The 23,307-nt window shown below is 36.6% G+C and overlaps 2 protein-coding genes across 3 annotated transcripts; one reads left to right on the top strand and one right to left on the bottom strand.

Moving 5' to 3' along the window:
• Positions 1-2,675: 2,675 nt before the first annotated feature.
• Positions 2,676-10,857, top strand: LOC131151974 (protein PAF1 homolog). 2 transcript variants are annotated; one of them, XR_009135809.1, is made up of 13 exons: positions 2,676-4,488; positions 6,408-6,476; positions 6,904-7,011; positions 7,104-7,284; positions 7,378-7,454; positions 7,567-7,686; positions 8,237-8,342; positions 8,800-8,886; positions 9,039-9,107; positions 9,199-9,270; positions 9,357-9,500; positions 9,661-9,862; positions 10,273-10,857. XR_009135809.1 is itself a non-coding variant. In XM_058103511.1 (13 exons), exons 2-13 carry the CDS (start codon positions 3,458-3,460, stop codon positions 9,802-9,804), a joined length of 2,208 nt encoding a protein of 735 aa, XP_057959494.1. In that variant the 5' UTR covers positions 2,679-2,981; positions 3,382-3,457; the 3' UTR covers positions 9,805-10,857. The 2 variants fall into 2 exon arrangements, 1 of the variants encoding a protein (XP_057959494.1); XM_058103511.1 differs by having other exon boundaries at positions 2,679-2,981; positions 3,382-4,488; positions 9,661-10,857.
• A 1,675-nt stretch (positions 10,858-12,532) lies between these two features.
• LOC131152383 (uncharacterized) lies at positions 12,533-20,136 on the bottom strand. Its single transcript, XM_058104234.1, has 3 exons — positions 17,823-20,136; positions 14,257-14,440; positions 12,533-14,152 (listed from the first exon to the last, which is right to left on the bottom strand). The coding sequence occupies exon 1, from the start codon at positions 19,023-19,025 to the stop codon at positions 18,159-18,161; it is 867 nt and encodes a 288-aa protein (XP_057960217.1). The 5' UTR covers positions 19,026-20,136; the 3' UTR covers positions 12,533-14,152; positions 14,257-14,440; positions 17,823-18,158.
• Between the last annotated feature and the right edge of the window lie 3,171 nt (positions 20,137-23,307).

The following is a 23,307-nucleotide window of genomic DNA, read 5'->3' as shown; positions in this document are numbered from 1 at the left end:
TGTCTAACATGAGGGTAGTAGCATTCCTTTCCATTTATTTTAATCTCTTCTTATTAAGTATAGTGTTACAATTTACCCAAATGCATGAGTAAAGAGATTTGAAACCAAAATTCAAAATAATTTGTGAATTATGAGTATGTTATCTAAAAATATGTACTTTTAATAATGTCAAGTCTATTCAATGCTATTTCTAACCTAAGGCATTTAATGAATAATGCATATATATAAATATTGTTTGTTAATAGTCTTTAATTTGCATTTACGAATGAATCTCTCCTCTTTCTTCTTATAAAATTTGTAGTGTAATGTTGACAATGTTAGGACCAGAGGAGTCCATGAGTAAGCTTGATACACATGAGTGAACACCAACTTGACCCAAAAGCTTAAACTTATTGGGTCTTGGACCTAACCATGTATATAAGCACCCATCATCTATTCAAATTTTCCAATGTGGAACAAACTCACAATTGGAATTCTCAACAATCTCCTCCTCACTTGTGAGTTCCAATTGCTCCCCTTTGGACAGAAACCGTCTCCCATATGGGAGTAAGCTTAATTCCCCAACAATTGCTCAAGTGGGCCTTACCACTGGCGTCTTACGTGCGTCAGATTGCATTTGACTTGTCTTCGAACCAATCATACTTCTTACGTCTTGACCCTATTCGGATTCATTGGCAGCCTAGATGATCCTTATTAGCCTCGACTACACACTTAGTCCTCCAACTGTTAGCATGTCAGGAGAATTAGCTTCACCTCTTGACTTTTTTACGTTGTTGCTCTCCCAGAGTTATGAACTGTCGGCTCTGATACCACTTGTTAGGACTGGAGGAGCCCATGGGTGGGTTTGATACACATAAATGAACACCAACTTGACCCAAAAGTTTAAACTTATTAAGTTTTGCGCCCAACTATGTATATAAGCACCCATCATCTGCTCAAATTTTTCAATGTGTGACACTCACAAGTGGAATTCTCAACAGACAATTCAAATGGTTTAACCTCATTCAAATTTAAAGTACAAATAAAAGAATCTTATATTAAAGTAAAATGTATGAATTTAAGTATTTTTCAAGCTTCGTATATTCTATGTATTTTATTTTCTGAAGATATATCTTACTTTTTCTTAAAAAGTAGTTATGTTAACATTCTTCATATTGTTATCATGTAATCTAACTAGGAAGAAAAATAATACTTATTCCTCAAAATAAATTCATAATATTTTTTACCATGATTTTTACGTTCCATAAATTGTTAGAATTTACTATGAACATTCAAACAATTTTGAGATGTAAGGTTTCACATTATTTGTAGAAGATTTTGTGTGGTGATTTTGTTATAGTGGTCAATAAGATATGACTGTAACCCCCAGGGTGTGATTCAGGTGGTAATGTGGGTTGCAGGAGTGCCTTTCACGAGGTCAGGTGTTCAAACCCTCTTGGACTCGTTTCCGCCTCTGGACTCCTGAATTTACCCTCCCTTTCGAGTTGTGGGGTCAACTTCAAAGGGCGTAGAATTAGTCACGTGGACCGTAAAACGGACGCGTGGATACCCGGTGAGTATTCCAAAAAAAAACAAAAAAAGATATGACTGTAAACAATAGGTAAACAATAATTTTTTTTATCATTTTAAATATTTGGACAAAAAATACTGATTTTTTCTAAAATTTGACAAAAAAATATGAACCTCCCCTCAAATTTCAAAATTTTCATTGACTTCTTTTGAAGTTTCAAAAATATTAGAAATCTCCCCTCAAAAGACTTGTTTTTTTTGACAAAATATAACTTAAGATTTTTATCTTTATGACAAATTTTAATTAGGAGAGATTTCTAAGGGGCCATTTGGTCTCATGGTCAAAAATTAGATAAATGAAAAACTAGAAATAAAGACAAAAAAACCAGAAATAAAAATTAAAAACTAGAAATCAGTAACTTATTTGATTAACATTTATAAAACTAATACAAATTTAAAACTTAAATAAAAAATTATTCATTTTCATCTTTAAATCAAATATTGTTAAAAAATATGATTGAATTAATAAGATTACAAATAATACACTTTAAAATAACTATAATAAAAAAAATTCATCATAAATATTTTACATAATTATTCTAATTTAAAAATTTACTTTACAATAAAATTTTTTTGGACTGTGCAATAGAAAAATAGTAAAAGAATTTGGTAATTGGATTTATTATTATTTTTTGAAATTACAATATCTTAATTTTACTTATATTTAAATTCATATTATCATTTAATTTTTATTTTAATTTGAAAATATATAAAATAAATAATTTAATCCAAAAATCTTATTTCTAATGACATGTTGTCAAAATAATCGAAAATTATAAAATTAGATATTCAGTTTTTTGGTAAATAACTAAAAAACTAAAAATTAGCAATCGAAACAAAAAATTGACAATATAAACAAATAAATTTTTATAATCTATTTTTTTTATTGTAGATAAATAGAAAGAAAAAATAGAAAATAGTAACGATATTAAAAAAATCCTAAAATTCTTCAAATTTCAAGAAAAGTTTTGAGATTTTTAAAATTTTATAGGAGGTTTTCATTTTTAGGTCAATGTCTTTTTCCTGTTTCTATTTATATAAGTGGTAAATTTTCGAGAGAAAAATATGATTTAAATATACAAGTTATGCGCATTGTGAGTTGTTCATATAAAAAAAGATAAAAAGAAAAGAGGGGAAGGAGTAAAACTCTAAATTGAGCTTGCTTCTTCCGGAGTTTAATGTTGTTTTGCTGCTTCGTCACAATTTTTCAGAGATTCAATCGTGGCCTCTCACTCTCGCTCGATTTTCGTAGGGTTTTTGATCCGTTCCGGCAGAGAAATCGAGCTGCGGAGGGTTGAGGTTTCTTCATGTTAGGGTTTTGCTCGTTTGGAGGCGTTTCCACTGTGTCTCTCTCTTCCGGGTTTAGGGTTTGAGACGAAAGCATCAGCCGAGTGATCAGCACTGCGAGAGTTGTAAATTTGATATTCTCTTTCCTGTGTTTTTTGTTTTTTTTTTTCATTTATCTTTGCCAGCAAATAGAGCTATCTAGGGTTTTTGGTCTTCTTATTAGGGACAGGCAGAATAAGATCTGCGAATTTGGCTTCTCCCCCCCCCCCCCTCTTCTCCCCCCTTATCTATGGTTTCAATCTGGCTCGCTTTACGATCCTGTTATAACGTCTGGAATGCCGATAATCCTTAATTCAATGTTTTTCTGTCGTTTGGTTTAAATTTGTTACTGTCAGAAGGATCGGGATCAGAAGACCTGATAATTGGGCGACTTTTATTTTCTCTCTTCTATAGTTAAGATCCAGAAAGTTAAGGATTTGGCGAATTGAATCTCATCTCTCCTTGTTTCTTATTCTTTTGTGCCAGAGAAAAGTTTTGGAAATCCTTTGAAGTTCCTTTTGCTGTAGAGGTTTTGTTTGTTAAGAGTTTTTTAAAATAAGACATGGCATCGTACAGGCCATATCCTTCGCAATCATCTTTCGGCGGTCCACAGCCACCGCCTTTGCCACATGCACAGCCGCCGCCGCCGCCACCGCCTCGTGGAACTCAATATTCTCAAAACTGGGGGTATAGCAGCGGAGATGGATCTGTGCCACCAGGTCCTCCGCCACCACCTCCTTCTTCTTCTTCCTCTTCTTCTTTTCCCCAGAGTTATAATCAGATGCACCACCCGAATTCAAATTTCCACCATGGCGCCTACGGTTCATCATCGTCTTATGCTCCGGCACCTCCGCATCATCAGCAGTACTCCTACCGGCCCCCGCCACCTCCGCCGCCGGAATCTTCATACCCACCTCCACCACCACAACCATCAGTGTCCCAAAATCCAATTAGCTTGCAACAACCCCAGCCTCCTGCAGCTCCTATGTATTACTCATCATCTACACAGTATTCTCAATTTAGTCATCAGCCATTGCAACCTCCATTACAACCACCACCCCCACCACCCCCTCCTCCATCACCGCCTCCAAGTTCTTCCATTCCTCCACCACCGCCTCTGTCTCCACCGCCAGTTCCCCCACCGAGTAAGGACCGTGGTCTGGATGGTGGTCGATTTCATGATCGTGATAAAGGGACAGCACCAAAGGACTTGATGGCAGGTTCTTCAAGGCGTGAACCAGGACCCTCCAATCATGGGATTTTCCCCCTTAAACAGAACAAGGCTCCTCCAGTTCCACCAGTGCCAGCTAAGAAATCTAACGGGCCACCAGGTAGGGTTGAGACAGAGGAAGAAAGGAGGTTGAGGAAGAAGAGGGAGTTTGAGAAGCAGAGGCAAGAAGAGAAGCATAGGCAGCAGTTGAAGGAATCTCAAAACACAGTGCTACAAAAGACCCAAATGCTGTCGTCTGGTATGAAGGGGCATGGATCAATTGTGGGGTCACGCATGGGAGAGAGGAGGGCTACTCCATTTTTGAGTGGTGACAGAATCGAAAACCGGTTGAAGAAGCCGACAACGTTTTTGTGCAAGATGAAGTGAGTACAGGGTGACAAAAAAGTCCAGATTTTGTATTTGTTCTTTGTTTAATTGCTTTCTGGTGACTTCAAGTGACAAATGATCTATTGTCCGTTGTGCTACTTAATCTGATAGTCTATGCTTTTTGATTTTTCATTTTAAAAATTTTGGGTTGAACCATGGGAGGTAGCAAATGTTTATATAGGTTCCATGTGGGCTGGGGCTTGAACTAAACCAATATCCTTTTTCATTGCCTGCATGAAAAATGGTTGTAAACTACATAGTCATGATGCTGCTAGAAAAGGAAAAATGTTATTTCAAGGTGGTTGTTCCACTATTTGGGATTTGGTTTTATCATGCATAAGTTAAATTTTTTTTGTGGAAATCACTTGCACACTCTTTTTCTTTATGGTTGTTTCAGGACTTAAGACCTGGATTTTTAGATTCATGACCATCATTTGGAATTAGTGATTTGGTTAATTTGGCGGCTTCTATTATCATGAAATCCAGGTCTTGCATTGGTACTGGACATAGTCCTGAGTGGAGTTGCACTTGTGTAAGAGGCAGGGGCATTATAAATCATAGCAGGCAAAAAGTTGGAGGCTGACTGACTTCAAATTTGATTGTTAGCTTTGGTGGTTCATTAGTATATCTAGCAAGAGTAGTGCTATTGCATTCTCATCTGGGTGAGGTGGTGAGAGGGAAGGAAAAGGGGTGGGGGGTTGGGCACTGGTTTTATTTGATATCTTGGGTCATGAAATCATCATGCATTTGCAACTGTTGAGCTGTTTGAATGAGCAGCGTAGATGATTTAGAATGTGTTTGCCTACTCATTGAACTAGTAAGCAAAAAGGACATCAAATGCTGATTTTGGATGTTACGATTTCCTTGTATTTGCTGTATTAATATTAAGACTTTGTTGCGATTATTTTTCTTCTCCCAAAACAAATTGCATGTGTGCTCTAGTCATTTATATTTTAGGAATGAATTAAATTTATTTTGAAAGTTTACCTCTTTAATCCATATCGTTTTCTTGATCCATTACATGAAAGAAGACATCTGAAGCTGTGGTAATTTGCTAGTTATTTATGATCAATGTTGCCTAGAATATGGAATGTAATGTTCTCGTGCATGGATGGGAACTCCCATGCTCTAATCCAATGCATCAGGGCTATCCTTACATTAATTTATGTGTGATAAATGTATAGTGACACTTGTCTATTTAAGAGAGGATGTTGAGAGATCTTCTGTGAAGAAAATTATAATATGATAATGCTCTACCTCTATTAATAAAAAAATGTTATATGAAAAATTTAGAATTAAAAATTTTGATTATTATAGTTATTATTCTGGAACAAAATGAATGTTCATACCAAAAAAATAAATGGTTTGCTAGGGTGTTAGTGTTTTGTTGTTATTAGTAAGTGGTAACTAGGTTCATGATTATTGAGACATTGAGAGTCTATCCATGTGGAGATCTGGATCTAGCTATTTCTTTTTAATGGTTCTGCTGGTAGGGGAGCTACAGATTATGGTGTTGCTTATGTGGTGTCAAACCATGGGGTGTTGTGTTAGAATTAACTATGAGTCATCCTTTTCCCTGTTTTGCTCCTTTCCTTCTTTAAAATTGCTTTACTGCTTTTGCTAGGCAGCTAATTCAACAAAATTGTGGGTTCTGTATTACATGATTTGTATGTAGCGGCTTGGCTGGGAAATATAAGCAAAGTGTTTTTGTCAGGTGTAAATATGAGAGCTATTAATTTATATCTTGTGTAGTCATTGTGACACTAAGTCTTGTAATTTATTTATGTATTCTGTGTACTTTATTCAATATATATGCTTGAATATTTGAATGCAGTGGTTAGGAGTTCTTTAATATAGTTGTTTTGTTTGCATAAAAAAAAATTTAATAGTCTTTTTTCAACCTGTATGTTTGAAGATTCCGGAATGAACTGCCAGATCCAACTGCACAACCAAAGCTTATGACTTTGAAGACAGATAAGGATCGGTACGTAATTTTATTGCACGAATAAAATCCACATGGATTGGTCAGCTTAGTAGACAGGGCATGAACTTGTGTTTACTTGTGCGTTTTCTTTTTTGGCTTATTCTGTGTGTGAAAGATTGTTCATAAAAAATGATTTTTATGATTGATGGTGACTTCATGCCTTCTATGGTGAATGGATTGGTTGCTTGGCACTTATTTGGTTCTTGTTCCTGTTTAATTGCATGTGGAGTGAATCTTCATTAATGCTGGTTTTTAAGATTCTAATTGTACATTCAATCAGTTGAAACTAGTTTCGTTGCAATGGCAACACATGATTAGTTATATGTCCTTTTTTTTTTTTCCTTTTTTTCCTTTGTTTTCTCTTTGAGTCGAGCATTGCTCTAAATCCATACCAATTTGTGATGAATGCTATGATCCTATCTGTCAGATTTGCAAGATACACAATCACATCGTTGGAAAAAATGCACAAGCCTCAACTATTTGTCGAGCCAGATCTTGGGATACCTCTTGACCTGCTCGATCTCAGTGTGTACAAGTATACTTCTCAATTACTAGTAACTTGGTTTTCTAGGACATCAACACTTTTCTAATAGCATCATAATTCTGATTATCTTTTCCTGTAAATAGTCCCCACAGTGTTAGACCACCACTTGCTCCTGAAGATGAGGAATTGTTGCGTGATGATGAGTCAATAACCCCTGTAAAAACAAATTCCATAAAACGAAAAGAGCGGCCTACAGATAAAGGTGTTTCTTGGCTGGTTAAAACACAATACATCTCTCCACTCAGCATGGAAGCTGCAAAGCAGGTAATAATATGCATAATTATGGAATTTTTAATGGGAAGTATGCTATCTTGTTCCATGTTAGTGAAATTCATTGAAATTTATTGACCTTTGCAGTCTCTGACTGAAAAGCAAGCAAAAGAATTGCGAGAAACAAGGGGAGGTCAAAATATTTTGGAGAACTTTAATAGTAGGTTTGTTAAATTCTAACCTATCCATGTGAAGTGATGCAAACAAGGGGACTGTATGTTCCTGGAATTTATTTGTTTATTTATTTATTTGCTGTTAAATGTTTATATTTGTTAGGGAAAGAAAAATCCAGGCCATTGAGGCATCATTTGTGGCAAGCAAATCACGACCAGTTCATTCAACAAATAGTAAATTGCAGCCTGTTGAGATTCTGCCGTTGTTTCCTGATTTTGACAGGTATGACGCTTTCCTCAAGGGTTTAGGAATATGATTCATTAGCTCAAACACAAGGGTTTTCAAAAGACATTTTGTTGAGCTAATTGAGCAAGAGATGATATTTATTGCTTTGTGAGTATGCATGTGCATGTCGAATATTTTTCAGGCATCATTGATAAATTTTCCTTCAGTTGTCTTTTAACTTTATTTGGTATTGGTTATATTTATATGTGACTTTATTTCCTGAGGAAGTGTTTACTCTGGTACATCGGAGTACTGTTTATGTAATTATACAGATGTGCATAATTATGTGGAAATTATTTAATTGGAGGTCAATAAGTATATGTAGCAAATAAATTTTTAGTGTTTTTTAGTGTTCCTTGGAATGATTAATTACTTGGTGCTTCCATTGAATGATTTTTCTGAAGGCTGATTTCTTTTACTTGTCAATTGTAGACAATAGACATTAATAGCCTATCAAAAAATTGTAGACATTAATGATCAATTGATCGGGTTGCATTACATATTTTTGTTATTGGCCTTGAGCTCATACACGTGGTACTGTTATCAGGTTTGAGGAGCAATTTATTGTTGCAGCATTTGATAGTGCTCCTACAGCTGATTCAGAAATCTATAGCAAGATTGACAAACCTATTCGCGATGCACATGAAGGAAAGGTTAGCTATCTAAGTGCGTGCATTGTAGATTCAGATTCAGTACTTATTTGGAATTTAAGGGCGGTTTAGCTCTACTTCTCTTTTCTCTGCTGCCTCTAAATTGTTAGTGAAATGTTTTTGAAAGCGTTGGTGGAAAGAGCAGCTCCCTTGAGTTTGTTAAAAGCTTATTATAATTTGCACTGCATCAGACACACTACACTTGTTTCCTGTTTCGTTTGTATGCGTCTGTGCCTACGCGCATGCTGGCATATGCGTTGTATGGTCAGAGATCGCAGGCTCTCTTGGAATTCTGCCTCTGCACACATACCTGCTAGTCAGTCAGTGTCACGCTCTTTTCCTTGTTGACTTCAGGATTGATATTGTCCTAGGCTTAAGTTGGAACACTAGGAGGATAGGCTGATTTTCAACTATCTTATTATGGTTTGTGTTGAGCTCATATTTTCATGCATCACTGTAGGCCATTATGAAAAGTTTTGTGGCAACAGGCTCAGACCCAGATAAGCCAGAGAAATTCTTGGCATACATGGTTCCTTCACTGAACGAGGTGAATATATTTTATTGTGATTTTTTTGGGTGCAAAAAAAGGAAAATAATGTTTTTTTTTTTTTTTTTTATTGAAAATTTGGCCAATGTTTCTATTATGTCAATTTTTGTTAGGCAAATATATTGGTCTTATTTATATTTTGATGGTGGCAGCTGTCAAAGGATTTGTATGATGAAAGCGAAGACATCTCATTTTCATGGGTTCGCGAGTACCACTGGGATGTATGTGTCAGATCTTTTGACTTTTAAAATGTTCCTATCAATTAAGCACTGTAACTGCGACATTAAAATTGAGCTCTGATGCTTCACGCAGGTAAAGGGTGACGATGCAGATGACCGTGCAACATACCTGCTTTCATTAGAGGATGGTGAAGCACGTTATGTGGTGTGTACTCTTGAGAATTTGTGGGGTGTCTGCGTGTGGAAATGTGAGTATGTATGGTTTGGCTGATTGTCTTAATTGTGATGCAGCCACTTTCCACAAAGCTTATTTTAAGGAAAAAGAGGGCTAAAGAGGGGAGATCTAGTGATGAGGTTGAACATTATCCTGCACCTGCAAGTGTGACAGTAAGACAGAGACCAACGGTTTCAGCTATTGAACTGAAGGATTCAGGGGTATGGCCATGGAGTCTTTAGTAGATATTATGATTGCTTTCCATTTTATTCCTTGGCACACTGTTGCTTTGTGTGATTTTTTTTTTTTTTTTTTTCGGGTTTAAAATTTATGATTTTTGTGAGTACTGGCATTAGCTCTTTGACTTTCTGCTGCAATCAGGTATCTTCTAGTTCCAAGGGGAGTGTGGTGCATTTGAAAAGGGAGGGAGTAGACATTGAAGATGGCCTAGGGACACCGCAAAAGGTTGCACGAATGCAAGACATGGATCAATCCAGTGGTGCTGAAGATGACATGTCTTATTAATTAATTGTTGTTGCTGGTGAAGTGGAAATAATTGATCTAGATGCTGCAATGCCTCAGGGTATGTCATTTGTTACTGAAATTGTATTACTCATTCTAACTGCTGTAAATGCATGTCTATGGATTTTAGATGCTTTAAGAGATACATTTCTTCCATTAATGATGCAGGAATCCCCCCTCCCCCACCCCTTGCATGAGAGAGAGAGAGAGAGAGAGAGAGAGAGAGAGAGAGAGGAAAAAATAAGAGAAGGGATTTCTAAGAGAGTTGGGCGTCATAGCGATGCTGTTGCAATTCCCCAGCAAGCAGTTATTAAGTTTATTTTTGTTTTTCAATTCAACATTCACTCCTTTTCCTTGCCCTCTCTTTTTCTTTCACTTTTTTGTATATTCCATTTGTGCTTGGTTATATGGTTCTTGACCCATTTGTGCAGTCCTTTCATTATTTGTCTGCTTGATGGAATTCTGTGTTAGGTTCCCGTGTTTATCTTTCATTATTGAAAGTGTCTTCTACCACCAACTTGCCCTCAATTTGAAGACACCGAGCACAACTTTGGTGGGTTGCAATGGTTTGTTCAGCAGTACCGAGCGTCAGCCCCCAGCTTGCATCGTATATTATGTCTGCCGACCAAAATTTCCCAAAATCTTCAAAACCAAACCATGAATTAATCCAACTAAACTAGCACGAGAATTGTAAACGTTAAGCCAATAGTTTCTTGCAATCTCTTGGAAATATAACACTCGAGTACTAGTACAATTAATATAGCTCAAAATATTCCGAAGGGATGGAAGGGTACGTGCGTTTTGATCAGATGGACGGGCTTCATGGCTGGATTATCCAGAATGATGTTATGGGCAATGTCAATAATTTGGTCTACTTGGTTAGGCAGGGTGACGTCAATGCACTATTTGTATTTGAGTTGAGATTCTATATGGCTCGTCATTTGTGTTCTGGTAGTGGCATTTTAAATTAGTCTCTGGACGTTGTGTAGTCAATGTTGGTGTAATGTATCTTTATTACTTCATTCATAAATTTGATTACATTTTTTTTTTCAAACATTTCACCTGATTTTGTACTATAATTAAATTGTTTTTTTTTTTTCTCTATGTTTTAACATTTATTCTCCATGTTCGGTGACAAGCAGTAGCTGTTTATTTTTTATCGAAATTACATCTATCTATATATATATATATATATATATATAGATACAAAGAGTTAATAGTATGAGTTAGAGAATGTTTGTGTTGTAGTAGTAATGGGATATTATAATTATTCAATGGTGAAAATATATGAAACTATAAAGAGAGTAAAATAGGGAAACATCCTTTTCATGTGACAGCCGTAGAGACATCATCAAATATTTTAAGGAGTCCATTGAGAATTGGAATATACTGACCACCATTGAGAATTGGAATTTGCTCAGACGTGGTTGAAGATTAAGAAAATTTTAATATTAATGCGTGAAATTTAATTTTTGTTTATTGATATGTTATGCCTTTATTTTTCTTGACAGCAAGGTAGATGCTTTTTCACATACATTTTTTCTAAAATTTCTTTTTAAATTTAATTGTGACGCAATGAGTTAACTGGCAGCGTTTCAAATTTTGGTCTCGCCCATCACCAACTTGCATTCAAGCTCCAGGCTTTTACCGTTCTTGCTTCTATTTATTTATTTATTTTTGGAATTGCAAGATTGCTGGTGAAGCACACAATGAATGCGTGGCTGCCCTGGTTGAATCTGTTTCTTAATTCATCTGGCGAGGATGCTTTAAACTTCTTCTTTTTTTATACCTTCAAGTAAACTGAAAAAAAATTATTAACGCGAATGACAAATAAATTACAGAAACCGTCTGTCTGCCCGACTGCATAATGGGTTGATGATGCTCATCACTTGATCCACACTTATACAAGAGAAAATTTGATGCCTGGAAAAGCCACTTGGGTCGTGTATGATCAAAAATTTTGTTTAAAATTTCACTATTTATCTCTTTCTCTCTCTCTCTCTGTCTCTCTCACACACACACACACACACACACACAAATCATATTGAGAATTAAAATTTACTTTAATATCAGGGCTGATCAAATGTTAATGAAATGTGAAATAAAAAATAATTTTGTTGAAAGTAAATTTAAGGCCGTTCAATTCTTTTAATATTTAAATATAAAAAAGTAAATTCTTTCATGTTTTTTTTTTCTTATTATTTTCTTAGAAAATTAGGCATAAAAATATTATTAAAGGGTCAGTTTGATCAATAACCTTCAGTTAGAATTTGATGTCAAATGGGAGGATAAGGCACCAGCTTCACAAATCAATGTAAACTGTATGTGCCAGCAAAAGACAGGGCATCACAAACGAAAATTGGGTTGATTTGAGGTTTATTATATTTAAACTTACTCATTAGAAACTCAAACGAGCTTGAATATTATTGTTTAAACTTGTTCATTTAAGTATAAACAAAGCTTGAAATTATCATGCTTATGTTTGATTAAATTTTAATAAACTTTACTTTAGTATGAGTTTAAACTGACTTGAATATGCTTGTTCATTAAGGAGTTGATCAAGCTTGAGCTAAGCTAGAGCTTACTATGCAACTTCAGATCAATTTAATTTAAAAGCAAACTTATTTGATCTCCAGGAAATGAACATAACTAAATCTAAATCAATTTAATTTAAAAGCAAACTTATTTGACCTCCACGAAATGAACATAACTAAATCTAAACATAGAGTGATGTGGTGATGGATAAATTATTTTGACCAAAGTGGATATGTACAGAAACTCTAGGCATACCCGAGAGGAGGGAGACTTAATCTCCCAATCAACAAAAATGCAATACAATCAACCTGGGCATCCCCAGGGCATAAAGCCATCAAAGCTAAATAAAGCAGAATAAAACATTAAAAACAAATTAACTCAGCAAGGCACTGAAAGCTGTGAACCTTAAAAATAAAATCAAGTCTCCACCGGATAGAAACCCATGATGAAAAGAACCAGGTCATACTTCAGAGAATCTCAAGCATAAACCAGCACCAATCTTCAAAGAGTCTCAAGCCTCCACCGGAGAGAAAACCGCGTTGGGAACCAAAACAGAATCTTATAACTTCAAATGAGAAACTATAAGCCAGACCCAGAATCATAACTCATCAGCTGAGATGCAGCAGCTCAAATTGAGAAAAACGAAACAAAACTGCACCATCAAATGCTGCAGCAGTTATCAGCTCCAACTGCACCTCCGGAACACTAAAATCTGAAAACTCTCAGCCTCGAGCTCAACTGCAAGCCAGAATCCTAACACAACAATGTCTGAAAATCAACACTTCAAGCTCATAAAATGAACCAGCTTCAAAACCCAGCACCAGAGGGAAACCATCAAGGAACCAGCAAACATATAATTTAAATATTTTGTACCGCAATCAACAACAAAACTGAAGACCAGCTTTGGCAGCAAAATCTGACTAAGAAGCATCAATTCACACTTTGAAGAAACATGAAACCTTCCAAACTCAAACCACCGCATTGCAAGAGTCAACACTGAGTCAGAAAATGAATCAGCTCCAGAACAGAAACAGAAATCATACCAGCTCCAAGCACTCAAACCCATTATCAAAAACCAAAACAGCAACTTCACAGCTTCAAATGAGAAGCATAAAGGCCACCTGAACCATGTGATGCTGCAGCATTTATAAAAACAACTCCCCAAACAGAATCAAAACACTCACTGTAACTTCAGAACTGTATCAGGGATCTTCAGAAACACAGGAAAACACACTGCCCTTCTAAGACACTCTGCTTCAAAGTTCAGACCACAGCACAGCAAGGGAGTCATAAACAGGACACACAACTGACTTCAGGAAATTCAGAGAAGACCAAACTGTCATTCAGAGCACAAATTCTAAAACATCTTCAAATGATAAGCTATAAGACAAACTGCACCAACAAAAGCATCACTATAACTTCAGAGCTGCACCAGGGAGCTTCAAAATCAAACAGCATCATCATCACCATTAAAACATCTGCAAGCCTCACCAAACCTTCAAGAATTAACCCAATCCACTCGGTTCCCACATTTTAACAAACATTGGGAATTTGTCAAACATGGTTCTGTATGTATGATTTTTTAATCACTCTTATTATAGCTTCTGGGGGGGTGCTTTTCCCTTCAAATTTCCTCTTATTCCTAAAGTGCCATAAATAATACACTGTAGCAGCCAAAAAAACTTTCTTGGCCACTGTCTGACCACCCGTACCCCTTGCTTCCTTGTGCAACCATTTAAGAGCAGCCTTTAGAGTTGTTGGAGATCTTGTGAGGCCCAACCAACTCCTCAAGTGTTTCCATATTTCAGCTGTACTTCTACATTTAAAAAATAGGTGATCAATTGTCTCCTCATCAGTGCTGCAAAAGCAGCATGATTTATTTATCCCTTCCAAATAAATAGTCATATGTGGCAAACTTACCCTTTGCACATAGCCAAAGAATGAAGGAGTGCTTAGGAGCACAACCATTCTTCCAAATCACATTATACCAAGGCACATTACTTCCTTTTTGTCTCCAGAAGTGATAGGCTTTCGAACATGATATATGGTCATCTACCAGCCACTGCCTTAATTGATTCTCTGCTTCTATATGACCCCTGCAAGTCTGTAACATGGAATTTTTAATTTCAATAATCATTTTAAGAAAAGGTGAATCCTCATGTTTTACTGATGCCTCCCAAATACCACAGCCCCTTAAGTAAATCTGATTGACCCATTTCACCCATAATGAGTCCTTCTTTACATGAATGTTCTATAAGTCTTTTGTGATAAGAGCCCTGTTTCAAGTTTTGGGGTCAAAAACACCCAAGCCCCCTTCATCTTTAGGTAAACAAACATCTTTCCAAGCCACAAGGGGTTTCTTTCTATCTCCCCACAGAAACACTATACAAAGCTTAATGATATAATCTCTAACCGAATTTGGAATGGGAAAAATTGAGAGCCAAAAACAGTCAATACCCAGTACAACTGAGTTTATTAATTCAAGTTTCCCTGCATAAGATATGGTCTGTTTCGGCCAGGATCCAATAAGGCTGGATATCTTACTTATCAATGGAGAGTAGTGCATAGCATGGTTTTAAATAAAGGCCGCGACCGTTACGTAAAGGTTTTTTGGGTTACCAATACCGTTACACACTGTGAAATTGGTGGGAAGAAAAATCACGGTCGTAGAGGCCGTTACAGTCCGTGTCCGTTTACGTAAAGGCCGCTATGGCCGTTACATAACCACTATACAACTGTTACACCAAAAAATAATTTTTTTATTTACTTTTTCTTCTCACTTTTTCCCTCTCTTTCATATATCATTCTCAATATACTAAGTGGCAAGAGGGGGAAAAGATTATAAAGAGGATGATAATGATACAAAATTTACTATTTCTTTAAATACTCACAATAGATGCATTAATTAACAATTTGAAAATACTAACTTGCTAGGAAAATATTTTATTTTGATAATATTAGTAATGTGATATTTATATTTTATATTTTTTAACTTCAACCTTCTTTCTTATCTAGCTATTTTATATTTGTATTATTCGTATGTCTTATGTGTCTAATAGATTAATGAAGTGTCAAATGTATTTTGTTTTATTAATTAATTTAGCACACATAAGAATTTATCACAGATAAGAACAATGAGAAGTATAAATATGCACACACACGTAATTTTTCTATCAATGGTGGTTTAAAACAAATGTAAACTTGTTGTCCTTACCAAATGACTTAGTTACTCGAACTAAAGGATCCAAAATACACTAAAACTCTTTCTAAGAAGGATTAAAAGCTTAAAATATGCAAGTTCGCTAATTTGCACAAGGTTGTGCATGCTTCAAAAAAATTCACGGCCATTACACCTACTTCCCGTTATGTAACATCCTCTACTCCCGCTTCCTGTTACACCCGTTACCGTTACGTTATGCTACTCGTTACCGCGATTTAAAACCATGGTGCATAGAGTTAAGTCTGGTTGATGCAAGAGGAATACCTAAATAATGAAAAGGAAATACTCCTTTAGAAAAACCAGTGATACTCATAATGTCATTAAGATCATTTCCTCTAATTCCTGTAGTAAATATATTCGATTTGAGCCTATTAGCTTCAAAACCATAGCACTCTAAAAATTTTACCAAGCAATCTATAAGAAGTTGGACTGAAGGGACATCCTCTCTAGAAAATAAAATCAGATAATCTACGAAGGCAAGGTGGGAGATTTTCAAATCTCCACACTTAGGGTGATAATGAAATTTAGGTTCTTCTTCCAGGGCTTTCAACAATCTTGATAAATACTCCATACAGATCACAAAAAGAATGGGTGAAAGAGGATCCCCTTGTCTAAGCCCTTTTTTTTCCTTCAAAGAACCCATGAAAACTCCCATTTAATGCAATTGAAAAGGTTGTAGTAGTCACACATTGCATAACCCAATCTATCATTGCTCTCGGGAACTTTAAATGGTGAAGCATCTCCTTTATAAAATTTCACGAAACTGAGTCATTTGCTTTCTTTAAATCAATTTTTAACATGCATCGAGGGGAAATTTGTTTCCTGGCATATTTCCTTACCAATTCCTGCACTAGATGAATATTATCTACCATGGATCTTTGCCTTACAAATGCAGACTGCATAGGGTTCACAAGCTGATCAAGACTAGGGTTGATCCTGTTTGCTAGGATTTTAGAAATGGCTTTGAAGATCACATTACAACAAGATATTGGTCTGAAGTTCTAAACTGATGATGCATGAGCAGATTTTGGAATCAGTGTAATTGCAGAATGGCTAAGTTGCTTAAGTAATTTCCCATTCTTGAAAAATTCTTTTAATTGTATGAGCGACTTCATCTCCTACAATGCCCCAAGATTTCTTGAAAAAAACATGAAGTGTATCCATCTGGTCCTGGTGACTTCTCATCCCCAATACTAAACACAGCCTTTTTAATTTCTTCATCAGATATGGGAATAATCATTTGTTGAGCCATGTCATCACTAAACGTATTGCCTTTAGCAATTATTTGAGGATCCACCGATGAGCTTTACACCTCAGTCCCCAATAGACTCTTATAAAAAATTCCTCAGCCACCTCATCTTGTGATGTTGTATAATCCCCATTTTCTTTGGTCACTGACACTATGTGATTTCTCCTTGTGTGTCTCTTCATTAATGAGTGAAAAAAAGATGTATTTTTATCACTATTCATCTGATATTTAGTCTTAGCCTGTTGGCAAAGAAAACTCCTATTAGCTTCAGCAAGCTTTAAAGTCAGGTCTTTTTTTGAAGCAACCGACATCTGTAGATCCCTGTCTTCTAGAGAGTTGTGTAATTGCTGCTGGAGTTCCAGGAGCTCTTCATTGGCTTTCTCAGCTCTCGATGAGATGTGAGAAAAATGCAAAGCATTCAGCACTCTTAAAGGTCTCTTCATAGCCTGCAGCTTCTTTACTAATCTATACATTTTACAACCTTTAATTCTTGTTTTCCAACCCTCCTTAACTACATCTTGAAATTCACAGTGATCATTCCACATATTAAAAAACTTGAATGGCCTTCTACCCATGCTGTTGTTTTCAAACAGGGACACCAGGCAAGCTGAATGGTTTGAAAGATAGCCTCGAAGCTGAAATTTTGCATGAATCCCTAAATCTTCTTGAATCCAATCATTGTTAATCAACACCCTATCCAGTTTACACCATGTTTTACCATTTGTCCACGTTAGAAAACATCCTGAAGAGTTTGCATCTACTAGCCCTGTTTCCATAAAACACTCCCTGATTTCTCTGGTCTCATAAGCTGTAACAGGAGCACCACTTTTTTTTCTCATCTGCAGTTAACACATTATTAAAATCACCCATGGCCATCCAGGGGCCATTGTAATCTTTACTAAACTGAATTAGATTCAGCCATACTTCTCTTCTGGTAACAATAGTATTAAAGCCATAAACCAAGCTTACACAAAAGCATCTAGAAGTAATTAAGCATTTCAAGTTTTAGTGAATTACCTGAGCACTACTCTCAATAACTTGGAGATGTGTCTTCTGAGAATTCCATATCACCATAATTCGACCAGCATCATGATAACTAAAGTAATTTATTTGATCCCATTTCCAAAGTTTCCTCTTCATCATATTTTCAAGGGTTTCAACTGTAAGTTTAGTTTCTAATAGACCCATTACATCTATGTTATTCTTTCGAATGAAGTCCATAACTCCATTATGTTTCAGAGGCTTATTAAAGCCTCTGATGTTCCAACATGCCATCTTCATGAGCAGCCGTAGGGATCAGCTCCCTGTTTACCCTCTGTTGCTTTATTCTTTTTCTTTACTGTGATGAATCCATCATTCCTGCCCCTGCACTGAATATTGGGATTCTGAGCTATACTTTTCCACATCCTTGTTACTTACCTCTCCCTTACCTCCTCCCTTATTTTCAGTGTTAGATACAGCAACATTTTTATTTTTATCCCTACCAGAATCTGAAATTTTTCTGTCTTTTAAATTAAGAGGAGCACAAGGCAGAGCACATACCATCTCCTTCTCTGCATGATCCATTTGCAAATCCACTTCCTTGGTATTCTGTAAAGCATTCAGATGCACCAGATTTATTTCAGTGTCAGCAGCTTCCAAATCCTCTCTCCGTGCTTCAAAGTTCAGCATCTCATTTCTACCTCTGTCATTTGAATTTTCATCACCCTTTCCTCCTTCTTGGTTTCCACCATCTTCAGATGTCAAGCCCACTTCATTCTCTTCAGTGCTTGGATATTCTATCAAAGGTTCTAGATTCGTTACAATAACTGTATTCACAGAGGTGTTCTGGGATTTAGCTCTCCATTCCTTAGCATTCTTAGCTGTATTTGTTGCCTTTGGTTTACAAAACCCCTCTGAATGCCCCACCATCCTACAGCTTTTACAGTATCTTGCTAAGTTCTCATAAACCACTTCTTGTTCGAAAGATTCACCATTTGGAAGCCAAACAGTGACACATTTCTGAACCTCTTTTGCCACATCAACTTCTACCATAATCCTAGCATATGTTATCCTTTCCTTGTTTGTGGTAAGCTTGTCCATATATTGTGGCCCACCAATTTCAGAACAGATCTTACCAAGAGCAGTAGGATTCCAGAATTCAAGAGGTAGGTTCCGTAATTGCACCCAAAGTGGCAAAATGCTCATTTCCTTCTTGCCAAACCTAAATAGCCTAGGCATCTTCTTAAGCAGCAACGCCCTTCAATAAACCATGTATGGCCCATTTTGAAGAACCTGACTAACGTCAATCTCACTACAGAACTTGAAGACTATCCACCCGCTCTCATGATGAATAATTTCAAGTTTCACATTCCATGATCTAACATGGTTATTCAGAGCAGTAACACCTGGGTGTTTCCCAACAAAATACCCTATCAAGCAGTTGTTTTATTGCCCTAACTGATCTTCCATGTCCTCAATACTCATCTTAGCACCTTTACCAGTTAACTCAAAGGCAGGTACTTCTCCACATCTGTTACGTTGTCTGTTATTTGCAAATAAGCTGGTCCATGGTGTACCTTCTTGCCATTTTTCACGAACATCTTTCATTACCAGACATAGTAGTATTCGTGTCCTCTGTGCCCAACGTTTTTGATACACTGGATTCTTCCCCATTCCTTGTTTTGATTTCAGTATGGCCCGGATATCACCTCTCTTCACCCTTCTGAGTTACATAAGGCGAGGGACTGAATGGCATTCCCATCTCTTTGAGCAACATTGGATTCAATACCATCGGAAGGTCATTCTTTCTCGGAGTTTTAGGGCTCTTGCTTATAACCTCCTGTGACAGTAACAACCTCTGCAACAATTTTATAAGGTTTCTTCTGCCTCCATTCTACGGCATTTCCTCCATTACTCTTGATGAAATCAAATGGCACCATGTAGCTCTTTTTTCAATATCTCATCCACACGCCTTTATTTCGTTTCCTTACACACAAACTTGTGCTTCAGGGACCAAGAGAAACAACAAACGTAATCATAATCAACACCATCAACACGAGGGTATGGATAAACTGAGGGTTTTGAGACACGGTCAAGTTCTGACTGTGTTCGAATAAACAGATGAACGAAAGCAGAAGGGTTTTGTGAATGGTGAATGGCTCGATGAAGTTAGGGTTTGAGGTATGACCAAAAGTGTTTCATTGCATACACTGATGGCAGGCCAAGTGAACGAAGGGTTGTCGGCAACAGTCAACGTAACCAGCGGCTGTGATGGTGAACGGCAAGGAGGCGTAGCAGGGCAGAGGCATCGTGAATGGTGTTTAGAATAAGTGAAATGAGAAAAAATTGCAAGGTGATGATAAGAAAGAGTAAGCTTAAATATTTATGGACGCCTTTATTAACACTCCTTTTCGGCTTTTTGAAACATATTCTCTCTCATATTAACTCTAATTTGTTGAGTTTTCTCCCCACTTTTATCCTGAAGATTAACATGTAATCTAGTATTAGTTCTATCCAGATTGCTGAAAAATCTATAAATTAGAGTTAATATGAGAGACTGACGGAATATATTAAAATGTAGTCCAAATAAGAGATGCATTAGACTTAGTGTCAAATTATAATTAAAATTTTATAATATAGAAAAATCAGCCATCAAAAGGAGAGTTAGTAAATTTAATCAGTTCTTGAAAACAAATCAAACCAATTCAATCAGAAGATTACAACCAAAAGTCGTAAATCCAAGAACGCTAAGTTGACCATAAATTTGAGTCACCCCAAGAGATTGAAAAATCATGCCTTTTAGTGAACTTCTAGAAGGCATGATTTGAGCCTACAAATGAGTCTGAAAATGGCTTGTAAATGTCCAATTCATTAGCCTACTACAACCAAGTTCAATCATGTTCGATCTCACTTTGTTTATTAAAAAAGTCACAAAAAATAAAGGCAAACTCATTTTAGTAAATGAATAAGTTGAATGAGCTTGTATTGAACCAAGCCGCTAAGCTGTTCATGAAGAGGTTGGTTCATTTGTAATCTTAATAAAGACACCAATGTAACAAAATTTGAGAAAAAAATCAATCTAAAGTGAGCCAAATAAAGGAAAAGTATGTCTTGGGTCTTTTAGGCAGAAATAGTCTCTTATTAATTATGTTAAAAGGACTAAATACGCCTACCACTTGGGTTGTGTTTGATTCGTATATTGTCTATTTTTAAGAATAGAATGGTTATATTATAAGAATTTGGTAGCTTGCAAAAGAAAAAAAAATGTTACTATTATAAAGTAAATGACAACAATTTTTATTTTTATTTTATCTATAATATGAAATGAACAAAGAATGACTTTTCTAAATTTCATAATAAAAAATGTCTATTGCTAAACTATTTTATGATGAGCGTATTGAGAAAGATGTTGTCACGCCCCGAATCCCGAAATGAGACCCAGGGGTGAAAATGTAACCTAATCTATCCCTGTATTATACAAATCATCACAAATACAGTACAAAAGATGAGGGTTCGACCCCGTGGGGTTCCCAGACACCCTAAACACATCCAAACACAATCATATACGCAGCGGATAAACCATACATACATATACAGTACCATACTAGAGTCTATACAAGAGCAGACATAAAGCTCTATCAAAACGTACAAACGGGTGCCCAACACATCCCAAAATGGGAACCCACCAAAATTACAGTCCTAGCACTTACCTAGCGCTAAATGCAGTACAACGGTCACTACGCTCCCTACACCAGGACACTAGTTCCGGTTACTCGAAAGACCTGTAAAAATGTATGTACAGCAAGGGTGAGACATCTCTCAGTAAAGAAGAACACATGTTATATCAGAATGTGGCATTTGAGTGTTATCATGATACACTAACATACATGAATCAATAGTCAAAACAATCAAAACAGTTCCAGTATTTTCACAACCCAAGCAATACAATCTGGTGTCGTCATACTCTTTAGCTTGAAGCCGGACTGTCTGGTGGTATTTCACACCCTTCGGCTCGAAATCAGACTGTCTGGTGGTATTTCACACCCTTCAGCAAACGCCAGTGATCTGGTGGTATTTCACACCCTTCAGCAAACACCGATGATCTGGTGGTATTTCACACCCTTCGGCAAACGCTGTTGATTTGGTGGTATTTCACACCCTTCGGCAAACGCCGGTGCCCCCGGTAACCTGGCATAACATCAACGTGAACCGATGCAGATCTGGTGTTCGCACATCCTTCGGCTTAAAAGTCGGTCAATCTAGTGGTATTGCGCACTCTTCGACAAAAGCCAGATTTTCAAACCTGGAACAATTCGGAACCTCGTTCCTATTTCACCAAAATACAACATATGCATGCTCATATAACCAAAAAAACCACACCCATTTGGTAATCTAAATCATGATTTTTCAAACAAATACAATTTAAACAAGTCAAGGCACGACCATCCCAATATCATAGTATAAATCACACATATACTTGGTTTTCAACAAAACTCGGGATTCAGCCCGTTGCCCCCTTTTTCCCAAAATTGTAATAATGAAAAACCCATAGTTTTTCCCTTTAGATTCCCCCAAATGAGTAGCTGAAACACATACAGGACCGTGGACCCCCCAAATCCGATTTCAAAAATGACCAATATAAACATAGTTCCCCTTACCTTTTCCCCGAATAGCCAATCTTGAGCTCCAAAGTCCCTAAACAGCAAACCGAGTTCCAAAACCTACAAATCACAATACAGAATATACTTACAAGACAGTTACCTACAAAACTACTGCATCAGAAATAAAAATCGAGCCATACCTCGATTTTTCGCCAAAACCCGAAAATCTCCAAAACAAGATTCCGATCCGTAGAAATTGTAGAGAATCCTTCTACGATCCTTGTGGTAACTTCAAATTTCCGATTCCATCAACGATCGGCGAAGAAATCTAGAGAGAAGGAGAGTAGGGAGAGGTTTAGAGAGAGAGAGAGTAGAATTAAGTTTTCTTAGTGAGGAAGTAAAGGAAAATCTTATTTATAGCCCTTTAACTCGGGCAACTTCGTCGACGAAATGGTGCCTTCGTCGATGAATCTTTCACTAATTTCATCAATGAATTGGTGGCCTCGTCGACGTTTCTAGGATCTCCGGTTTTTTCGAGACTCCTCGGCTTCTCCTCGTCGATGAGTTTTTGAATTTCGTCGATGAGAAGAACAAAGGTTTTGTCGACGAAATCTGACTTCGTCGACGAATTTGCTCTTTTACCAAAATGTCCTTTTCTTTATATATACAAACCCATTATCACGGTTCGGATTCTTACAGATGTCATAGAATTATGCACAAATTTGCAACAAGACACAAGAAAATAAGAATATAACAATTTACTTGATTCAACATTGTGTTTGCTGTTGGGTGGTCATGGGCCTCTTCAAACCCAAAAGCTAGCTCATGGGATAAGACTTTCTCTCACATTGACTACCAGTCCCTTCCACAACCGATGTGAGATAACCCAACAATCTCCCCCTCATACATTGGGCTCCAAA

This window comes from Malania oleifera, chromosome 3 (genome assembly GCF_029873635.1).
Source record: "Malania oleifera isolate guangnan ecotype guangnan chromosome 3, ASM2987363v1, whole genome shotgun sequence".
Classification (NCBI taxonomy): Eukaryota; Viridiplantae; Streptophyta; class Magnoliopsida; order Santalales; family Ximeniaceae; genus Malania; species Malania oleifera.
This window is presented reverse-complemented; position numbering and strand designations above follow the sequence as displayed.

Coding starts and splice junctions, on each gene's coding strand:
- LOC131151974 (XM_058103511.1), top strand. CDS start 3,458: ATGGCATCGTACAGGCCATATCCTTCGCAATCATCTTTCGGCGGTCCA. Junction 7,012..7,103: donor CTCGATCTCAGTGTGTACAA/GTATACTTCTCA, acceptor TCCTGTAAATAG/TCCCCACAGTGTTAGACCAC. Junction 7,687..8,236: donor TTGTTTCCTGATTTTGACAG/GTATGACGCTTT, acceptor TACTGTTATCAG/GTTTGAGGAGCAATTTATTG.
- LOC131152383 (XM_058104234.1), bottom strand. CDS start 19,025: ATGCCTAGGCTATTTAGGTTTGGCAAGAAGGAAATGAGCATTTTGCCA.